General features: G+C 41.2%; 1 protein-coding gene across 5 annotated transcripts in view; it reads right to left on the bottom strand.

The window, feature by feature from the left end:
* LOC109421938 (vanin-like protein 2) overlaps positions 1-23,997 on the bottom strand; it is a 54,690-nt gene that overhangs the window by 13,320 nt on the left and 17,373 nt on the right. For 4 of the 5 annotated variants that reach the window (XM_019696571.3, XM_019696572.3, XM_029865070.2 and 1 more), the window contains exon 2: positions 4,535-5,389. In XM_019696571.3, the coding sequence (XP_019552116.3) occupies positions 4,535-4,615 (81 nt within the window). In that variant the 5' untranslated portion in view covers positions 4,616-5,389. Of the gene's footprint in view, positions 1-4,534; positions 5,390-23,524; positions 23,659-23,997 lie in introns of those variants that run through there. The other variant, XM_019696575.3, reaches the window with a different exon arrangement.

The following is a 23,997-nucleotide window of genomic DNA, read 5'->3' as shown; positions in this document are numbered from 1 at the left end:
GATCAATCATCGAAAAAAAGGACTTCAAATAAGTCATCTGTGTGCCCATTTCAAAATCTCACGAAGGGGCCCCTACAAACCCTTCAGCAGTTCTGCAAGTATTGAACTAATAATTGTAGCAAACTTTCGCTATTTAAAAAACTTTATTCAAACTAGTGTAAGAAACCTTCACTGATTTGGAGGCCCCTTGAACTCGGGGGCCCGGTGCGGACCGCACCTCCGCACCCCCGCAGTGGCGTAGCAAGCTGTTACTCGATATAAATTTCTCCTGAAACCACCTCTAAATGAAATGTTGTTGAAAAGAGGAAAGATAGAGGTACTTTTTGCAATTATAAAATCTTGGATCGGCCATATTGATTTCGGCCGCCATCTTCAATTTTTATACCAAAACTTTTTTGCACCATGTTGGCAACCACCGATTTTCAAAATTCCGCACAAATTGAAAGCTATGACATACACAACATATCAAAAAATAGAGATGTGCTTTTTCCCTATCAAAAGTAATCTGCATTTTTGCAAATCACGCCACGTTTTTTCATACATTTCCATGCGCACCGGCAACGACACGCAACAGCATCAGAGATTAAGTGCCCCACACAATGCATACGTTTGAGTGTGCGTGACAGTAGTTTGACACATTTTTCACGGGAAAACTGTCAAACAAACGCAAACCTCGACGGAACGGACGCTATGTGTTCCAGGCTAAAGCCTGCATGTAGGGTTTTTGAACCATTCCTGTCATTACAGGTAAACAAAATTATGGATTACCTAACTCCAAACGAAACGACCGTTTTCGTCCACTTCTTCCGTCTGAATCAGATACCTTATTGCGTGAACTTGTTGTTAATAGTGATTGTTGTGAAAATTTTCTTCCGGAAAGATGATTTTGAACGAGTTTACTGCACCTAGTCCAGCGCTAATTCCCGACACCACCGTGCTGAACTTCCAGTAAAAACAAATGGTAAATCACTGCAGCATCCATCTGTGCTGGCGAAGTGCACTTGTCTGCGTGTAATAGTTGTTTGGAGCACAATGCTCAGCACTTGTGCGGCTTCAGTGTGAACGTGTATCTCGTTGACTGTGGATCTCGTTGAGGGAGATGATTGCCTAGGGTTTATTCAAATATTACGTAACGTTTGCTGTGAGGTGCAGAAAATTGACGCGGGTGCCCAAGTAGTTCGAACAAAGACACCTGCAGAAAAATTTGGGAAAATCGGAGGTTCGTTCCCGTTTTCAACTGTAAGTAAAAATCTATCCGGGATCATTTGACGAGATTTGTATAAATCCAAGTGGATTTCCTGGAAATCCTGGTGGAACTCCTGTAGGAGCCCTAGATGGATCTCCTGAAGGAATTCCACAAGTTCCATCTCGAGTTCCACCAGGAGTTTCTCCAGTAGCTCCACCTGTAGATCCTCCAGAAGTGCCACCTGGAGCTCTTCCAGGAGTTCCACCTGAAGATCCAACTAGAGTCCTACCAGGAGTTCCACCATTAGTTCCACCTACAGTTCATCCAAGAGTTCCCCCTAGAGTTCCACCAGGAATTTCACCTGGAGTTCCACCAGAGTTCATCCAGAAATTCCACCTTGAATTCCTCCAGAAGTTCCACCTGGAATTCCTTCAGGAGTTCCACCTGGAGTTCCGTCAGGAGTTTCCAACTAGAATTTCTTCTGCAGTTTCACCTATAGTTCTTCCAGGAGTTCCACCTGGAATTTCACCAGGTGTTCCACCTGGAGTTCCTTCCATTGATTGATTGATTTGTCTTTATTAAAGAGACTTTCAGCCCTTAGCTTGTTCGTCTCTATCAGGAGTTCCACCTAGAGTTCCCCCAGGAGTTCCACCTGTAGTTCCTTCAGGAGTTCCTCCAGAAGTTGCTCCTGGAATTCTTCAAGGTAGAACTCCTGATGGAACTCTAGATGGGACTACTGAAAAAATTCCAGGTGGAACTCCCGGAGAAACTCCAGATGGTACTCCTGGAGGAACTTCTGCTGAAACTCTTGCAAGATCTCCAAGAGGAACTACAGTTAAAACTCTTGATGGAATTCCTGGAGGAACTCCCGGAATCCAGGTGGATCTCCTGAAAGAGCTCCAGGTGAAACTACTGTACGAACTCCAGGTGAATTTCTTAAGAGAACTCCAGGTGGAACTGTTGAATGAATTAAAGGTGGAATTGCGAAACATATTGCAATTTGGAACTTTTGTAATAATCCCGGATGAAAATTCTAGGAAAGTCTCAGATGGAACTCCTGAAAGTATTTCATTAGTATAACTTGATGCCACAGAAAAAAAATCCCTGGAAAGTCATATCTCTGATAATAAGCTTCACCATGAGAGATAACTACCTATTTCTACCTTCAAAAGAGTGACAAGTTGCGGGAGTTGGAATTTGAAACAAATATCGGTGGAAGCGAGTGGAATTTGGTCTATTTTTGGCGTTCCAAATTTTCAGAACTGTTATAAATTTGGACCAAAAATTTGGCCACCGCTAAAAACGACCTTAGTGGGTTCAGATTTTTAATAAGTGTTTGTAAACATTGCACAATTGTCCACGAAACAGATTTACGAGGAAAGATGCATTTAACGCCTTTAAATGTTTTTCTAGATTAATATGGTCTTCTACAAAGTTGTTCCTAAAAGTAAGGCCCTGTTTTCAATATACATGAAAATTAGGGTGGTCCATATTTTCAATGAAATTGGGAACCAAACTTTTTTATTTGCAAGAATAACTATATACGTTCTTCGGGAAAGTTGTAGATCTATCAATTTTAAGCAAGTTTGCTGAAGACACTTTTTATGTAGCTTTAAAATGGACCGATCTAGAGGTATTTTTCTGAATAAGCTTAGGGTGGTTCAAGAAAAACCGGTTTTCTGGCGTTTACTTTTTCAGTTTCGATTTTTCATCAACGTCGCCCAAGAAACACTTGTAGAGCATTTGAAGACGCGTCGTTTCTTGCGCTGAGATGGTCGGTATCTCTTTTGGTTCAAAAGTTACAGACATTTTTCTTAAAAAATCGTAGTTTTTTAAAAAGGTGTTATGACGGGTTGGGGCAAACATAAAAAATATTTTTTGCCTGCATTCAAAAGAAGAAATGTTGTTATAAAACATATTAACAAATTAGAGGGGTGTTATTTTTGTAACTCAAGTGAAAAATACTTGAAAAGTGCCTATTTTTTCTAGAAAATCATCAATATCTTTTGAACGGAATGACGTAGCAACATTCTCAGCGCACGAATGCGTTTTTAAAGCTCTAGAAATGGTTCTTAGATAACTTTGATGAGAAATTTGAAACAAAAAAGATAAAGCGTTTAAACTGTTTTGACCAAATTTGGAGCATTTTCCCGTTGTTTTCATAGGGTGACGCTAGAATAAATTGATTTATTGCTTTATTTTTTTTTTGTTTTAAATTTCTTGTCAAAGTCGACTGAGAACCGCTTTTAGATCATCCAAAAACGCGCATTTTCGTGCGCTGAGAATGTTGCTACGTCATTCCGTTCAAAAGATATTGATGATTTTCTAGAAAAAATAGGCACTTTTCAAGTATTTTTCACTTGAGCTACAAAAATAACACCCCTCTAATTTGTTGATATGTTTTATAACAACATTTCTTCTTTTGAATGCAGGCAAAACATATTTTTTATGTTTCCCCAACCCGTCATAACACCTTTTTGAAAAACTACGATTTTTTTAAGAAAAATGCCTGTAACTTTTGAACCAAAAGAGATACCGACCATCTCAGCGCACGAAACGACGCGTCTTCAAATGCTCTACAAGTGTTTCTTGAGCGACTTTGATGAAAAATCGAAACTGAAAAAGTTAACGCAAGAAAACTGGTTTTTCTTGAACCACCCAAAGCTTATTGAGAAAAATACCTCTAGATCGGTCAATTTTAAAGCTACATAAAAAATGTCTTCAGCAAACTTGCTCAAAATAGATCTACAACTTTCCCGAAGAATGTATACAGTTATTCTTGCAAATAAAAAAGTTTGGTTCCCAATTTCTTTGAAAATATGGGCCACCCTAATTTTCATGCACATTTTAAAGAGGGCCTTATTATTGGGGACAACTTTGTAGAACACCATATTTGCCTAAAAACTCATTTGAAGGCGTTGAATGCATCTTTCCTCGTAAATCTGGTTCGTGGACCACTGTGCATTGTGAAATAACGTCACATTTACGTAGACCACGTTTATCTGGCCCAGTGACATGTTTTGCAAAACGTCTGAGACATCTCAAACTTTTGAATATGTTGTGTAAAACTTTTGGTCTCAAATTTTGAAAATCGGTGGTTGCTAACATACTGAGAAAATGTTTTGGTATAAAAGATGCTTGAGAAACAAATGGAGACGGATGATTGTTAACTGTTGTATCAAGCTAAGGATGTTAAGTTACTGTTGTAAATACTGTTACTGTACTGTTATCAAATGACTGTGGAGAATGATTGAAGAATACTAATAAAATTAAACATTATCTTTGTATTCAGTATGTCACTATGCCAGATCTGATGATTGTTCTAGAGACTATTAACTTGGTACTCACCCGTCGCGCCGTCGGCTGGACGACAACGGTCTGACTCAGGAGGACCAGCAACACCGCATACAGGCAGCCGATCCCATTCATTATCTCACGCTGCCTAACCAGGGTGTGTAACGGGATGTTCGCGCGCACGTCGCTTCCACCCACTCAGCACCACCACCTCCGACACTCCGCTCACTCAATACCACCTGACTCCTGTGCTACTGCTATAGACGGCTACCCCTCTTCTTTGTATCGGAAGTTGCTGGAATTTCGGCACTTATCGTTGAATGGGCAATAATTGCTTGCTTGGTGCTCGGAACGTTCGGAACAACTGCACATATTTATTACATCGACCGACCACAGCGCTGTGGAGCTGCAACGGCCAGCAGTAGTAGCGCTATGAGCTATGGGATGCTATGGATGATGGCGCGACGCACGCTCCCCAAGACGACGACGACGACGATGACTGTAGTCCAAATTTGTGCCTCCAGTTCCAGTGGTCATTGATGTGTTCTGCCGCGGTACGAATACGATTGTTGCACTGGCTAATGTGTCGTTCTTGCTGTTGTTCTTCCTTTTCTTCTTTTCACATTGATATTTATATTACGTTATCATTTTTATTCAGCGCGGTTTTTTCGCTTCCTTCACCACTTGATGTTCTTATCGTGTTTTGAGCCGTTCCTTTACTTGTACAAACATTTAATACCTACGGACGCGCGAGCAGCAATAAATGCACAGTATTTATGTCTTTTGTGTTCCGCTTGGAAGAAATGTGGAGTTTTATGATTTGAATATTGCTCGTTTCCTACGTATGTAGTACGGTTCACTTGGCGGGCAGACAGACGATCGATGATTGAGTAGGTAGTTGGTAACAATCTGGGAATTGAAAGGAATCAGAATACAGAAAAGCATTGCGTTAGTCGACCGATCACGATCTGTGGGGTGGGGTGATGGACGATTATAATTGCCTTGCCTTGCGATGATCATGAATTTTCAAGTGAATTTCAGGTGATTCAGAAGTTTTGCTCTGTGACATACTATGAATCAGTGAATGAAATGGCGAAATAATTAGGAATTAACAAACTTTTGGCAATGAAATTCAAAGTCAATATGACATCGAGACTTGACGCGATATAGGAAAAGGTTTTCTTTCAATTTTTATATAGATTGATTGGACCAACGTCGAAACCATTAATTTAGGTAGATTCATAGGAAAATGTTGTTGTCGAAGCCAGTGAACTATTTCATGGAATAAACTATGCACATTTTATTATCGATACATTATTTACATGACATACAGGGGATGGCCAAAATGTTTGGGATAGGCAACTTTTTTTCTCCCACAAAAAATTTAACATGCTGTAACTTTTCTTAGAGTGCATCAAAAAATCTCAAATTTTGACTGTTTGTCAACCTATTATGTGTGCATTATTGGTACAAATTTGGGCTCGATTGATTAATTTTTCGTGAAGTTAGAACCGTTCGCGTAAAACACTATTTTTTAGATAACTATTTTTTGAACTGTCATAACTCGGAAACCAGTGAACCGAATTGAATGAATTTTTTAAAGTTTATCAACAATATATTGATACTTAATACGACGTTATAAAATGTAATATTTTCTCACGGCGAATTAAGTTATACCGGGTTGAAATTTTTACCCATATAGAGGAAAATAAGTCAAATTTACAATACCAAAATTATTAAATAAGTTCTTCCTTCAATCTAAATAGGCTCTAATATATCTGATTAGAGATAATTTGAAAACAGAAGTGGAAAATCTTTGGATATCAACACTAAAATTTATTGACATTGATGTAAAAAAATACATTTTTTCGAGAAAAATCCAAAAAGTGTCAATCCATGATAACTTTTTTTAACGCTTAAAAAGTACCTATGTTTTAATAGTTTGTAAAGCATTTACTTATTGTTAGTGTACGTTCAAAATTTCATTCAATTCGGTTCTCTGGTTTCCGAGATATGACAGCTCAAAAATGAGTTTTCTAAAAAAAGGTGTTTTACCCGAACGGTTCTAACTTTGCGAAATAATAATCAATCGAGCCCAAATTTGTACAAATGATGCACATATAATAGGGTGACAAACAGTCAAAATTTGAGATTTTTTGATGCGCTCTATAAAAAGTTATAGCATGTTGAACTTTATTGTGACAGAAAAAAAAGTTGCCTATCCCAAACATTTTGGCCATCCCCTGTATGTTTATTTGTTTGCATTTGTTTCCTTTTTTCATAATACACAGTCAACAATATTACTCAATAATACTCGGTTTAGCGAGATTATGACTATGGTCACCTTCAGGATGCCAGCAGCAGATCAGTGAGCTCGTGGCACGTCATCCTAGCACTCTTCGATCGAGTTCTCCAAGTGTCTGCAGGCCCTCCTCGAGCATTGTCCAAGTTTAATGTCCATAGGGATTTTCTTAGTGCCCTGTACATGGTACATTTGGTGCAGGAGTGATTTTTGATGATGGAAGGTCGATACTGTCGTATACCATATCGATAAATAGGTAATACGTTATACCTGATTCTTGATAAATAATTGATGAGCTACAACTCGTCGTGGTGAGTCTACGGTGAAGCATTCACCTCCACTGCACACTGGGCCAGGAACAGAAATTAGCAAGACAAAACCTCTAGCACATTGGGGTTACGTCTTATCAAAATGGTGTCTTCGGCAAAGTTGTTGGGTTTTATCTGCGCCTCAAATTGCGCTTGGAATTTAGTTCGTAAAACCACCGCATAGGTGGCGCTGCGGTGCTAACTTTTTTATTTTACATCCTAGAGCTTTGGCGTCTTCAGCAAAGTTGTATAACAGGCAAAAATATGAAAAGTTGTCGAAGACACCAAAACTGTAGCTCTTAAAATAACAAAGTTACATTGAATTTTATAAACGAACGACCTTAATTTTCGGTTTTATGTCATTCTCTTGTTTTCTGCCTACATGTTGCCACGGTAACAGAAAACAACAATTGCAGTAGTCGAACAAGATCGTACATATGAAATTGTATTTCACTCTTGCAACAATCATGCGTTTTTAGGAATAATCTATACATTTGAATTACTAGTAGAAAATCCTGTTTAATGTATGTATATGGTTATATCGCTACCTGTCGATTTGCACTTTCCTGATTTTGCCCTAATCAAACGCATTTTTCGTACTTGAATTCACTTCTAGTATCTTTTATACTTTTGTTTCATGCATTTTAACATCAAATCATAAACAATATCAACAGCAAAACTGAAGAATTTATCAGATAAAAGTTAACAAATTATCCATTCACGGCCTTTGTGGGTTGTCAAGATAGCGCACAAAAGGTATATTATTTTAATTCACTAATATATTTATTATATTAAGTATGATTGAAGTAAGCAGCATTAGCATGCGGAATATTGCGGGATTTTGTTGAACATAAAACTGTCGATGAAGTAGGTGGAATCTTATATGAAAATTAAAATCAATTGCTCCGATGGTGAAATGTTTTAAAAGATACTCATGAAATATCTCAGCAAACGCATTACCACAGACAAACAGACGTAACACTCTGATAATTCTCATCGTACACCGATTTAACGGTCTTTTTCAAAATTTGATAGTTGGCCAACTGCCCAACCGTGGCGCTCGCATAGTTTTTGTTCGAGTTTGACGTTTGCTCACTACCGCCACCTAGTTGGTGGTAGGCCAAACGTAGTCCTTTTAGCATTGGGCGAATATGTTTCCGTGACTATGATTTGAATCGAAAAATGTTCGAAGAGTTACGTCTGTTTGTCTGTGGCATTACGCTTGATATAATAATTAGGGTGTAAGTGTCATAAGTAATCTCACGCATCCAAATTCATCCTATTTGAAAACAAGCGATTACGGCACCGTTTAATTCCATTCTTTTTTGTTTTTTTTTTGTGTGCTCACTTCTACTAAAAATACAAAAATAACAAGCAAAACAAACAACGCTTCAAACCCGTGATCTTCGTAAGATGAAAATGGGAGACATATTTATGCTTAAAAAGGGTACGAATACTCTATTAGTGAAATAAAAAAAATCTACGTTTTAATAGCCATTCTGCTATTTTGAAATCACACAAAAATTGTAAAATTAATAATTTGGAAACTTTTCTCTGACAAATCTTTTAGATTTTCTGTTGCAGTTGATATTGTTTCAGGTAAAGGTAAAGTTGGGACTCATATAAGACGCTGTCAACCACTTTACGCCATCCACAATATCTCAGCTACCTTATATCCGATTCATTTTATTTTTTTTTAATTCGTTTGGGCTCAAATTAGGCTCCTCTTTAGACTTAACAAATACTGAAAATAAACTTATTTGGTGGACGTAAAGTGAGTGGCAGCGTCTTGTAGCAGTCCCGAAAGTTTAAAATGATTCAAGAAGTGAATTTACTCACCTATATGTGTTTCATTCAGGCAAAATCAGGAAGGTGCAGATTACGCTATATCACTCATATACACTAAAACAGGAATTTCTTCTACTAATACCTAGACAAATATATCGACAATGATTTTTCTTAAGGGCCTAACTGACTTGATCGATTTCTCTTCGTCGACTCTCTCTTTCGCTAATAACGTGATCTAAACAAACAAAATCATTATTCGTTTTGTTCCTAGAGCAAGATGTAGTCGTTGTCTTCGCATATCAACAAAAAAATCTTTAGAAAATTTAATACACTTTCCGTAATAACACAAAGAGAGGATCGATGAAGAGAAATCGAAAATGTCAGTTAGGCCCTAATGAAGAATCAGTGTCGATATGTATTATTCCTCAAAACGCATGATTGTTGCAAGAGTGAAATATAATTTCAAATATACGATCTTGTTCGACTACTGCGATTAATGTTTGCTGTTGCCATGGGAATATGTAGGCTGAAAAACAAGAGAATGACATAAAACCAGAAAATTTAAGTTGTTCGTTTATAAAATTCAATGTAACTTTGTTATTTTAAGAGCTACAGTTTTGGTGTCTTCGACAACTTTCCATATTTTTGCCTCTTCTACAACTTTGCCGAAGACGCCAAAGCTCTAGGATGTAAAATAAAAAAGTTAGCACCGCAGCGCCACCTATGCGGCTGTTTTGCGAACTAAATTCGAAGCGCAATTTGAGGCGCAGATAAAACCCAACAACTTTGCCGAAGACACCAACTTGATAGGGCGTACCCCCAATGTGCTAGAGGTTTTGTCTTGCTAATCTCTGTTCCTGGCCCAGTGTGCACTGGTCTTGATCTTGGGACAATCGCTTCCAGGCAGCCTGATACCTTAGAATCCTTAAGTTCTCTTCAACTGCTAAAAGCCTGCGTGTGCGCAGATTTCCACGAAGACGACGGACCGGACCCTTTCTGGTTTTCTGATAAATACAGTTTTAACTAGTCGTTCCTCCGGCATACCAGCTATGTGTCCAGCACATAGCAGCCTATCGTGTTTTATTCGTTTCACTACATACATACAATTCTTCATATACTTGGTACAATTTGTAGTTCATGCGACGCCACCAGGTGCCGTCCTCCAGTTTTCTGACGAGTATTGTTCGCAGCACTATACGTTCGAAAACTCTCCGATCAATTCCTCCCAACGTCCACGATTCACGGCCGTATAAAGCGATCAGTAGAATCAGAGTCTTGCACAATGCAACGCCTGTTTTGTCTATGTTCGCAGCCTACGGGACTTCAGCTGGTTTTGCAGACTCCTCAATTGGGCTTAGCCTGTTAAACAGAATTCTGGACAAAATTTTGCACGCTGAATTGAGAAGTGTTATTCCTCTGTACTCGCACACTTAGTCGATGCCTTTTTTGTATAGAGAGCAAATTCAACCAACTAACAGGTAGTTCTTTCTCTTCCCATATCTTCAATACAATACGGTGTAAGAGTTGATACAGCTGCTCACTACCGTGCTTGAGAAGCTGGGCCGTGATTTCGTCCTTCCCAGCATCCTTGTTTCTCTTTAGTCCTCGAATGGCTGTTTTGACCTAGTCTAGTGTTGCACAGCCTGTTCATCGTGATCGATTTGAATTGTGTCTGTCGCTCTTCCATTCGCATCGTTTAACAATGCCTTACAGAGCTTGTTCCTCCTAGTAGCCACCATTGGTTTATCTGCCAGCACGTATGTACGTTACACATGACTAGAGATGGCGCAGTTTTTCTCCACACGGCAAATTACTTTTTCCTCTAAATTCTTCAGGAGACAGCTGTTCCGTTTCTCCTGACTATCAGCTACTGCAGACATGTGGCCAACATTTCTGGGCCCAACTTGATGAATGCAGTTGCAATATGGTCCTTCATTGATCTTAAGCTGCTGGATAGCTTCTCTAATTTAATACAGCGAGGGAGATAGGATGGGATCCATTATCCGCCGTGCTGGCGTAGTCGTTTCCTTACATTACCTTGATCCTCAGTAGCTGCGTTCGCTGTACAATTGAGGGTTTATTGAAGTGCTGCTCCCATCTTTCAATCATCTCACGTAAGTTCTTCAAGTACCTCTCGTTTATATCGTGACACGAAGCCATTTCGATATGCGATGAGCTTTTGGTAGAACAACCTTGTTTCTTGAGAACATCTCTTTCCCGGAAGACTCAGATCTGCTGCTTCCGCTTAGATTGTTGTGCTGGGTCCCATGCTGCAGCATGGCTGCTTACGCTGCATTCTTGTCTTTTAAAACCTCTCGACACTTCTCGTCGAACCATTCGTTCCATCGATTTCGTTCCGATGGTGATCTCGGCTGCTTCAATCCAATGCCTATTTTGCATACAAACTTTAGAGGCACAAATCTCACGAACTAAGTATCGAACCACACTGAATGTGTTAATCCTTACAAATGAGCAAACAAAAAGAAGCAGGTAACCAAATCAGGCTGATTTGTTACGAATTCTCAAGATAAGTTCACAAGTTCAGCTCTTCTGCACGAAATGGAACACATACACCCATAGAGATGGCTCAATGTTAGTGAAATGCCTTGTGCCCCTTCCTGAGCTGTGGAAACGAAGAACCGCGTGCTCTTATTCCCATATTATTTTCAACAGCGAGCCACAGTTGAGTGGTAAGCATCGTCGCCTGTGATTCCTAAGGTCGTAGGTTCGATGCTGGATGCTGCCATTTTTTTTATTTTTTTTTCTAGAAAAAAATGACAAATCTTGTCTGCTATTGTTTTGATCTTGTAATATCTTAACGAGCTATTATTGAGTAGTTCACCATATTAGATTTTGCTATTATTTCTGTTCTTTTACCTCTTATATCAATCAAACCAATATCAGTTTTTGCTCTTCAGTAATTCAATCAATCATAACTGAATATGCTATTCATCAGATTTTTCCACCTACTCGGGTACAGCTTCAACAGCGTGGTTACTTGGGTGGTTCCTTATATTTACATAAGAGAAAGTATTACGGATGACAAAAAAAAATGATAGTTTCACAAGAAAAACCGTGTGTCAACAGAAATGCAAAAGATGTTACGAAGCTGTGAGTGAACTGACAGTTCAGTGAGCTGTCTACATGGATTTAATTTTAATGAATTGCATCTATAAATCATGGTTTTCTGAAGATTTGCATACCAAATGAAAGCATGTGAAACACCTCCTAAAACTCAATCCCCTGGAACGCCCTGAAATGCTTAGAAACATCTAGGAATCAACTACCTGAAGCTCACCTCATTTACCTGATCAATTAACTGAATTTGTATTCATTTTGATTGAAAAAGTAGGCAATATAACAAACATAATTACAACCAAGCGAACCCTTTGAACCCCCTGAGGGACACTTGAAAGCCTGTGAAATGCTTAAGCCTCCTCGAGACTCTCGAGAACCCTTCTCCATGAGAGATTTCAAACTTCTTGAAACAACCCCTCTGAAGCTCACCTGATAGCCTGCGAAACTCTAAAACTCATGAAAATCCCTCTAAAACCCTTGAAACGTCCTGAAATGCTTTGAAACACCTTGAAATACCTCTAAACCCCCTGAAGCACACCTGAAACCTGAAAGGAATCCATCTGAAACGCCTTTGAACTCCCTGAAACACCCGTGGCTCATATGGAACCCCTCTCAAACTCCTAGGAAGCCTTCTGAAACCCCTGACCCGCCTTGAATCCCCCCTTCATTTGAAAGCATATGAAATGCTTCTGACCCTTCAAACTGTCGTGAACTCTTCTGGAATCCATGAAGCGCCTTGAAACATTTCTGAAACCGCCTAAATTCTATCTGAAGTTCATCTGATAGTCTGCAAAGCCCCCTCACGAAAATTTCTCTTTTAGCCCCTGAAATATTTTGAAACGCTTTGAAACTCCGTGAAACATTTGTGATACAAGAAAGTGTCTCTATAAGTATCATAACTGATCACGAAGTTTCATAATTATCCTCACAGAACTGTGAATTGTAGCGGAAAAGAACCATCTAGTATGCGAATGAAAATTGGTGATAATTGTACAAAATCTTAACAATCACGTCTGTTTGTTTCTCATCCACAATTAAAAATAATGCATCGATTTTTATGAAATTTTGTGCAAATAATAAACATACACCAAAGAGTTCTCAGTCAACTTTTGGCCAATTTTTATTGATTCAGTACAGAGTTACTGCCGCATTTCTGTGTCCCGATTATTGCGGATACAGGCTTTATTTTTTATTATGGAGTTGAAAATTTGGTGGAAATGAAGTTTCATTGCATTCAAGGAAATTCTTCGCTCTGGGTATAACTTAATTGACTGCATATGTTAATATTTTTATTTAGAATATAAATTTGATGGACAAACACACGCTCAACAGGTCTATTTTTGCTTTATAATTACTTCGCTGATCATCTACTAAAATAAGTAACCATCTGAGTCCCAACATACGATGCATTAACCAAGCAACAAACCACGCACCACCCGGTCAGTTTGTGGTGATCGCGAAAATGAACTTTTACTGAGGGCTACCACGTTCTTCTTATGCGTCCCCGGCGCACAGTCACCACTCCAGCAGAGACCAGTTGTTTGTCTATTTTGCAATGGACCATTTTTCGCGTTTTGCATCATCCGTTTTCATCCGTCATATGCCATTTGTGTGCACCTATGAGCGCTGAGGGTTGCACTCTGTGTGGTTGAGGAAATTCACATTCTGCTTCAAATAGCCACCACCGCACCGCCGGCATGGCACACCACATGTCCGTCCACCGGCGGCGCTACGCCGCCACACGTTGTGATGCAAAATAACAAACAACAATGAAAATTAATTGGCGAGTACACACAAAGATGCCATTGCAGGTAACGAAGTGATTGGGCGAAAGCTACGCGTGGGCATCCTTGAGGAGATGTCTTTGTTCACACAGCAGTGCTCTGCTTGCTCATTGTGGCAGTGGACGTTGTCGGAAGTGTGTTGTGTACCTCAGGATACTGTTTGAAAGACGTTTGGATGGAATGGGGAACGTCACAATAGATCTAAAAACTAGTCGCAGTGACAGACCCGAAAAAAAGGGTTATCTAATCATGTCAGACTCATTAGAAATTCGAGACATAAGGGAAACCCTTTTTGAATCCCAGTTCAACAATTTACCAGAACTTCAAATGCACAAATCTCAAAATGTAAACAACTATTTTTTTTATCTTGGTCTTAAGCTTCATGAGCTTGGAATACTAACAAGCTTGTCCTTAATGCATTTTGGATATCCTCAGTAATGCAACTTGTAAATTTCCTTTAGAAATACTGTGATTTTGATTTGTTTATTTTTAAGTGTATGGCCTCCTACAAATTTTCATTCTACAGAACTTCAAGCAGTACATTTTGAATTTAAATTTTCATAAACTGGGATTGAATCGACTGTATGCATGAAATGAAAAAAGAACGGCGATATTTATTTGCCCGACGTTTCGACACGGGGTTTGTATCTTCCTCAGGGGGTACTGTAATTGATTATTTGTACTAATTCTGTATGTTAATCATAATTAATTTTAATTGGCTTTTTTCGGTGGTATGAATACTGCTCGAAGTAATAAAAGAATACGATGAATAGATACGCAAGCGAGCGATAAGAGAAATTGAACAGAAATTGAAATTAACAGAGGGCCATTGTTGAGCAACACAATCACAAGTTGAACGGCTAGGTAATAGTAGTTAGATGAAAAAAGCCAATTAAAATTAATTATGATAAAGTCATGCGGTGATTGAACCTAGTAAATCTGTATGTTAATGTCTAGTTGTTTAAACTTACGACATAAAAAAGTAGAAGGGAGCAAAATGCACCAAAGAGAAATGATGATGAGAGACTTGCAGTGGAAATAATAACGTGTGGTGTGTGCAGTGTCTGAACAAGGAATGAATTTATTTTTTACATCTATTGACTAGCTAATAACAAACTCGGTTGCTAAGACCTAATAACTAAATCGTAGGTTACTACAATCGCACGCTACGCCTCAACACTCCTCCTTAACCTACGATACCTATCATCTTCCGGAACTCCAGATTGCGGATTGGTTGTCACACAAAACTGGTACCACCTGCTTTTAATCAATTTGTTCCAGTAGCTGTTGCCACCGAGAGCCTCTTGAACCGTTGCCGATAGTGCCATAAACTCCGCCTCACAGGACGATAACGCCACGGTTGCTTGTCGTTTTACACTCCACGAAACAGCTCCTCCCATCTTCATGAAAATGTAGCCCGTAGTTGATTTCCGCGTATCCACGTCTCCTTCCCAATCCGCATCGGTATAGACGGTCAGTTGCGAGTTGCCATTCGCCGAATATTCCAATCGTGCTTCAGTGGTTCCACGAAGATACCGCAGAATTCGCTTCACGGCCTCCCAGTGCCGCTGTCCTGGATCGCTGCAAAATTGACTCACCATGTTTACCGCATACGCAATATCCGGTCGGGTTGCTTGGGCCGCGTATAAAAGGGAACCAACTGCCTCCTTGAACGGAACAGCTTTCATCGCTTCTGCTTCTTCGGGAGTACTGGGGCTCATTGTTTTGTCTAGCTTCAAACTTGCATCCGCAGGAGTTGACACAGCATTACTATTTGCCATATTGAATCGCTTCAAAATTTCCTCAATGTAGTTCTGCTGATCGATGAACATCTTGCCCTTCTCGCGATCTCTTGTTATTCGCAATCCCAGACAAAACTTTGCTTCGCCTAAATCCTTCATTTTGAATCTGCTATTTAGGAAACGTTTCAGCTTCAGCTTCATTTCCGCATCGTTTGAAAAAATCAAAAAAATCGTCCACATATACGGTAATAAACGTCATTCGTTCTCCTTCAATGATAAAATACAGGCACGAATCTTGATTAGATCTTGTAAGGCCGAATTCTTGTAGTGCCTCGTCCAGCTGGTTATTCCAAACCCTGCTCGATTGTTTGAGCCCGTACAATGCACGCTTCAGCTTACACACCTTCTTTGGGTCGCCAGTAAAGCCTTCAGGTTGCTCCATGTTAATATCCTCATCCTTCAGCTTGCCTTGCAAAAATGCTGTTACTGCGTCCATTTGCTCGATGTCCAAATTGAACTGCACCGCTAAGGCCAACAGGTAGCGAATCGTGGAATACCGTACAACTGGTGAATAGACTTCGGTGTAATCAATTCCGGGTCGCTGCGAACATCCCTTCACTACCAGCCGCGCTTTGTGTCGTTCACCTGTCCATCAGCTCCATGTTTGGTTTTAAAAATCCATTTCGATCGAATCGCCTTTCTGCCTGGGGGAAGGTCGGTCAGCTCCCAAGTTTCATTCTCCTCCAGAGCTCTGATTTCGTCCTCCATTGCTTGCTATCGGGTACGTAGAACGTAGTCGACGAAACGATTGGTTCGACGAGGAGTGCAGAGCGGTTCTGGAGGAGAAGGATGCAGTGCGGGCGGTAATGCTGCAGCATGGAACCCGACAGAATGTGGAGCGATACAGACAGAAGCGGAAGCAGCAGACCCGTCTCTTCCGGGAGCAAAAGCGCCGCCTGGAAGAAGCGGAGTGCGAGGAAATGAACTGCTGTGCCGTTCACAGGAAACACGCAAGTTCTACCAGAAGCTCAACGCATCCCGCAAAGGCTACGTGCCGCAAGCCGAAATCTGCAGGGATAAGGACGGGAGCTTCCTGACGGACAAACGTGAGGTGATCGAAAGGTGGAAGCAGCACTTCGACGAGCACCTGAATGGCGAAGAGAATGTAGGCACGGAGGACCAAGGCAGCGGAGGAAATGACTATGTTGGTGCAGCAGAGGACGGGAACGAACCAACTCCCACGCTGAGGGAAGTTAAGGATGCCATCCACCAGCTCAAAAACAACAAAGCGGCTGGTAAGGACGGTATCGCAGCGGAACTCATCAAGATGGGCCCGGAAAAGTTGGCCACCTGTCTGCACCAGTTAGTAGTCAAGATCTGGGAAACCGAACAGCTACCGGAGGAGTGGAAGGAAGGGATAATCTGTCACATCCACAAGAAAGGCGACAAGTTAATGTGTGAGAACTTTCGAGCGATCACCATTTTAAACGCCGCCTACAAAGTGCTATCCCAGATCATCTTCCGTCGTCTTTCACCTAAAGTAAATGAGTTCGTGGGAAGTTACCAAGCCGGTTTCATCGACGGCCGGTCGACAACGGACCAGATCTTCACCGTACGGCAAATCCTCCAGAAATGCCGTGAATACCAGGTCCCAACGCATCACCTGTTCATCGACTTCAAAGCGGCATACGACAGTATCGACCGCACAGAGCTATGGAAAATTATGGACGAGAACAGCTTTCCCGGGAAGCTGACTAGACTGATAAGAGCAACGATGGACGGTGTGCAGAACAGCGTAAGGATTTCGGGTGAACTATCCAGTTCATTCGAATCTCGACGGGGACTACGACAAGGTGATGGACTTTCCTGCCTACTATTCAACATCGCCCTGGAAGGTGTTATGCGACGAGCCGGGCTCAACAGCCGGGGTACGATCTTCACGAAATCCAGCCAATTTGTATGTTTTGCGGATGACATGGATATTATTGCTAGGACATTTGGAACGGTGGCAGAACAGTACACCCGCCTGAAACGTGAAGCAGCAAAGGTCGGACTGGTGGTGAATGCGGCTAAGACAAAGTATATGCTGGTAGGTGGGACTGAGCGAGACAGGACAAGCCTTGGCAGCAATGTTACGATAGACGGGGATACTTTCGAGGTGGTAGAAGAATTCGTCTACCTCGGTTCCTTGCTAACGGCTGACAATAACGTGAGCCGTGAAATACGAAGGCGCATCATCAGTGGAAGTCGTGCCTATTATGGGCTCCAGAAGAAACTGCGGTCAAAAAAGATTCACCCCCGCACCAAATGTACCATGTACAAGACGTTAATAAGACCGGTGGTTCTCTACGGGCACGAGACGTGGACGATGCTCGAGGAGGACATGCAAGCACTCGGAGTTTTCGAGCGACGGGTGCTAAGGACGATCTTCGGCGGCGTGCAGGAGAACGGTGTGTGGCGGAGAAGGATGAACCACGAGCTCGCTGCACTTTATGGCGAACCCAGCATCCAGAAGGTAGCCAAAGCCGGAAGGATACGGTGGGCAGGGCATGTTGCAAGAATGCCGGACAACAACCCTGCAAAGTTGGTGTTTGCTAACCATCCGGTTGGTACAAGAAGGCGTGGAGCGCAGAGAGCACGATGGGCGGACCAGGTGGAGCGTGATCTGGCGAGTGTTGGGCGTGACCGACGTTGGAGAGCTGCAGCTGCAAATCGAGTATTATGGCGGCAAATTGTTGATTCAGTATTATCATGAATTTGATGTTAACTAAATAAATGAAAATGAATGCTTGCTCCCACAGCCTGTAATCATCTCGCTGTAACGCCTCGGTAACTGTTTCCGGGTCATCATGGTCGATCATTACCACATCCAACTGCTGGGGAAAATCTGGGACAGTATTTTGACTATAACACACAAAATCGGTATACTTACCTGGGAATAAGCGCTCCCGACCGCTGCGCCTCAACCCTTGCTCCTGTTCAGCTGGTCTTGTAAGTTGCGGTGGGAGCGCACGATCAGGCATGGCATCTCTGGAACCAACGGGATCACTACAGTTCGCCTGATCTTCGTGTTGAACCACGGTTATAGTTCCAATCGCCTCAACTTCAATCTGCTCTTCTGGCTCAATCCAGGTATAGAGTTCCATGAAATCAACTGGTTGTTGTTCGCACGCCAATGAGGAAAACGATCCAAACTCGCCTTCGCTCACTATCACCACGTCTCGATTGATGATGACATCCTTCAGATCCGGGTCGTAGATTCTGTACCCCTTCGAGTTCTCTGCATATCCGATAAAGATTCCTTCCATAGCCTTCGAATCGAACTTCCTTCGCTTCTGTTTGGGAATGTGATACATTGCTCTTGAACCGAAAACTTTAAGATGTTGAAGGTTCGGCTTCCTTTGGGTCCACGCCTCTTCTGGAGTAATTGCTTCTAACGATCTGGTCGGACATCGGTTTACTAAGTAAGCTGCTGTCGATATTGCCTCCGCCTAAAATTTCTTCGGTAACCGCGCATCCGTCAACATGGATCTTGCTTTTTCAACGAGAGTCCGGTTCAAACGTTCCGCGGTTCCATTTTGTTCCGGCGTATACGGACACGATGTCTGGTGAACAACTCCATCACGCTTCATGCTGCCTTTCATTCTTGAATTTACGAATTCTGTTCCATTATCGGTTCGCAGGATCCGCAGTTTCCGTCCAGATTGACGCTCCGCCATCGCTTTGAAGTCCTCGTACGCTTCGAACACCTGACCCTTCGATGTCAAGAAATACACGAACACTTTCCGACTTGCATCATCCGTAAAAGTTAGGAAATAACGGCTTCCTCCTATCGACGGTACTTCAACGGGTCCACATACGTCCGCATGAACCAAATCCAGCAAACCTTTTGCTCTCGACGAACTTGAACAAAACGAGTCTCTTGCTTGTTTGCCTTTGATACACGATACACATTCCAGCTTAGGTTCCTTCTTCAGTTCGATTCCATCCACCATTGTTGCCAGTTTGCACATACCTTGTTGATTCAAATGTTCAAGTCTCTTGTGCTAAATTCCAGCATCAACCGTCAGGAAGGATTTGTGGGTCTTCTTCTGGTTCAATCGATACAGCCCGTCCACAACGGATCCAGACGCGATCACATGTCCTCCTTTACCTACGACTTCACACCTTTCTGCGTTGAACACCATCGTCAGGCCTTTCTTACAAATTTTGTTCACCGATAAAAGATTGGTCGCTAAATCAGGAACTTGTAGAACATCTTGGATTTCGATTGGACCTTCATCGAGCTCGATCTCCACCTTGCCTTTAGCAACAGATGCGATCGACTGATTATTTGCTGTGTCAATCGAGTGCACCAGGTCTTCCTGCTTCGAAAAATTCTCCCAGCTTCTGGTCATATGCGAACTTGCTGCAGAATCGAAGAACCAAGCATCCTCCTTTCCGCTCTCCACGGTCAGCATAGCACACAGAGCACTTTTCTTGAATTTAGAAGTACCCTGCTTCTGGGGACAATTTGCAGCAAAATGCCCGAACTTCTTGCATGTAAAACACGCTCCTGTTTTCTTCTCCGTCTTGGGTTGCCGTGGTTTTTGCTTCGTGTACAACGCTCCTTCACTCGACGTCTTCAACGGCCATTTAACATCCTGCAATATCTTCGCCTTCACAACGTCCGCCGAAAGTTCGATTCCCGATGCTTGAAGCCCCATGATCATTGGGCTGTAGTATTTCGGGAGTCCTTTCATCAGCAACGACGCCAACCACTGGTTATTAACTTCGAATCCAATCTCGCTCAAGCTGTTCGTCGTGGTGACTAGTTCGTCGACATAATCCTCCACACAGGCACATTCTTCAAGCTTCACGGATGTTAATCTGTCCAGCAGGCCGAATCTTCGCAGCAGACCGTCGTCCTGAAACGCCTTCTGGAGTGCATCCCACGCTTCTTTCGATGTCTTCGCTCGCTGTACTAGGCTGTAGTTGTTCTTCTCTATACTTAGGCAAATCGTCGCTAACGCCCTCTCGTCCAGGTCCGGGTCGATCGCTTAATTTTGTTCCGCTTTGACCGCTCTCCAAGAGCCCTCTCGTATCAATATCATCTTCATCGCGAACGCCCATGATGCATAGTTCTGTCGTCCTCGCAACTTTTCGATGGCCAGTAGACTCACTGGGTTTCCACAGGCACGCCCATTTGCGCCGGATCGATCGCTGCCTCCTGCAGTTCCTCCAGCATTCGCAGATGTCGTCCTTGTACTTCCGCTTCCGTCACCTCTTCCACTTAAGTTGCTTTCTTCGTCTCGAAACATTTTCTGAAACTAGCTTTCCGTTGTCTTCAATACTTCAGACTTCCTACTGCAGGCACACTGGGCCCATAACCACTTGCAGTGGAAATAATAACGTGTGGTGTGTGCAGTGTCTGAACAAGGAATGAATTTATTTTTTACATCTATTGACTAGCTAATAACAAACTCGGTTGCTAAGACCTAATAACTAAATCGTAGGTTACTACAATCGCACGCTACGCCTCAACAGAGAGGGACTCAATTGTACCGATAGGGCACGTTAATCAAAGATCTTTCTTCTATCTTTCGTAGAGAGTAGAGTAGAAAGTTTGCGCCATTACCAGTATAAGTTGTGCGAGAAAAATCAGAAATTTTAAAGTGTAAGATTAGTTTTTTTAAAAGGTATATTCGGTGATAATTTTCACATTATGTAATACATTTAAAGCTTACAGCATGTTCCAAAAACAGCGTGATGCGATACAGTTATAGTTAGACGAAACATAGGGGCATTTTTTTGATTATCGTACAAATTGGGCCGAAGGGTCTCAGATTTTCATGAAACTTTTTCCACAGGCAGGGCTCATGGATATATGAACAAAAAAAAATGAGGAAAATTCAGGGTCGCCTATTTTCCCGGAAAACTCAGATGATTTTTTTTGTTTTCCCCTGACACTACTTACTTTGAAAAATCATAACTCAAGAACGAAGTATCGTAGAAACAAAGTTTGTTTAAGAAAATGAAAGAAAATTTTCTCAAAAATCCAAAAAAAAATATGAACTGGAAAAAGTTTCCCACAAATTTTTTTCACAGTTGAGAAAATTCGTAAAGAAAAGCCGGAAAAAGTATGCCCGAACTCGAAGATAATTTTCGAAAAAATATTTTTTAAAAGGTTATTTCATAAGCTTTAATCGCTGAAATTTTTGGAATGCACTTTTTTTGTTTTTGAGTTATGGCCAATTTTGTTGAAGAATGTCCAAATGTGCCATAAAAGCCTTTTCTTTGAAAAATCATAACTCAAGAACAAAGCATCGTAGAAACAAAGTTTTTCAATGAAAATGAAAGCAAATTTTCTCAGGAATCCAAAAAAAATATGAAGTGGAAAAAGTTTTCCACAAAATTTTCCACCGTTGAGAAAATTCATAAAGAAAAGCCGGAAAAAATATGTCCGAACTCGTGGAAAATTTTCAAAAAACAATTTTTTTTTTGGGAATCTAATTTTATAAGCTTTGATCGCTGGAATTTTCAGAATCTACTTTTTTCTCGTTTCTGAGTTATGGTCAATTATGTGAAAATGACCATGTAAGCCTATATTATATGGTATTTTTTTACAAAACTTGCCATAACTCAGGAACGAAAATTAAGTGCATTCCAAAAATTTCAGCGATCAAAGCTTATGAAATTATCTTCTAAAAAATATATATATTTTTTAAATTTTCCACGAGTTTGGACATAGTTTTTCCGGTTTTTTTTTTGAATTTTCTCAACGGTGGAAAATTGTGTGGAAAACTTTTTCCACTTCATATTTTTTTTGGATTCCTGAATTTGCTTTCATTTTCATTAAAAAACTTTGTTTCTACGATGCTTTGTTCTTGAGTTATGATTTTTCAAAGTAAGTAGTGTCAGGGGAAAACAAAAAAAAAATCCACCGGAGTTTTCGGGGAAAATAGGCAACCCTGAATTTTCCTCATTTTTTTGCTCATATATCCATGAGCCCTGCCTGTGGAAATAGTTTCATGAAAATCTGAGACCCTTCGGCCCAAACCCGTACGGTAATAAAAAAATCGACACAAAGATTGTAAGTTTAAACAACTAGACATTAACATACAGAATTAGTACAAATAATCCACTACAGTACCCCCTGAGGAAGACACAAACCCCGTGTCGAAACGTCGGGCAAATAAATAACGTCGTTTGTTCATTTCATGACTGCGTAGCCAAAAATAGTTAAATGTTCATAAAAATGTATGTTAATCCAGCTTTTTACGCTGTAGTTGGGTTTGAGAAGTCCCAAAAAAATGACCACGTGGTTTATGGACAGCCCCTCAGTGAAGAGAAACCACACCAAGATCATGAGGACAAAGTGAAGGTGTTCCGGGTCCGCATATTTCAACTCGTGCAATTCCGGCAGGTTAAGCCACTCCACTAGGGCCAAACGAAGGTTGGGACGATCGGGCAGCAGCACGGCACCAGGCAGCATAGGGCAGCATCATCACGGCCCCTACACTGACACCATACACTAATTAGGACCATATGGACGATAGGAATCTCGTAATGAAAAACTTCAATCGTAATCCATTGTTTTTTGTCGTCTTGCGAAGCCTCGGCGGAAAGAGTGGACCAGGAGTCTTCGGGAATGATTGGGCGTAACAAAGATTATTTACAGTTCCTTCGGCGTCTACAGTTTAAGGTGGCGGGCAACGATCACAAATCTAAAACGAAAAAATTGTGAATTTCGACAAATGTTATTTACTAGCCGAAAAAGTTCATGGTGAAAAGTTTTGACAATTGGGGAGCAATGAACTGAAATTTTTGGCTATTGTGTTGCTGCATGGGCTGTCGGCAAGATCCGTCAAAAAAGAATCACCCCTCATCAAGCGTAAAAAGCTGGATTGTTAAAACAATTTTGAATGTAGTATAACATTATTCAATCACGATTCACGTTAAACTATGTTCAATATCCCCGTATTGACTGATTCGATCGTGAACATTCTTCCATATCAGATGTGACTTTACAATCACCCATCAACCAATGGCCAATCACTAACCTCCCATCGCCTCGTTGACCGCGAGGAGGTGAAAATCGAATCGCATTGCAACTTTCTTGTTTCGGGCCCATGCACCCGTGACCACCTCACAAATTCACACTAGGCACGATATTTATAGGCACCGTCACTAAACATTAATACACCAAAACCTCCATTTAGGTAATGAGTCGGGACTGCCTAAATAGAATTTTTACCTAAATGGATTCATTACCTAAATGGATTCAGTCTATTACCTAAATGGAGTACAAGGTTGAAAATAAGTTCAAGAAGTGAGATTGACTAGGAGATTTAAAGGAGGTCATGCGGAGTTTCAGACGACTTTCAAGGGAGTCTCAGGAAAGGAGGGGCTTTAGGGGCATTTTCGGGGGTTTTGGAAGGTCTCAGGTCAGACTTGTCATTCAAATGACTAGATGGGCACGAAACACGAAAAACCCTGCAAAATTCCGCCAGACTGAAAAATTGTTGAATGTCGG

The sequence above is a fragment of the Aedes albopictus genome, chromosome 3 (genome assembly GCF_035046485.1).
Source record: "Aedes albopictus strain Foshan chromosome 3, AalbF5, whole genome shotgun sequence".
NCBI classification, from domain to species: Eukaryota; Metazoa; Arthropoda; class Insecta; order Diptera; family Culicidae; genus Aedes; species Aedes albopictus.
The sequence above is the reverse complement of the archived record's forward strand: the minus strand, read 5'-3'. Positions and strand labels throughout refer to the sequence as shown.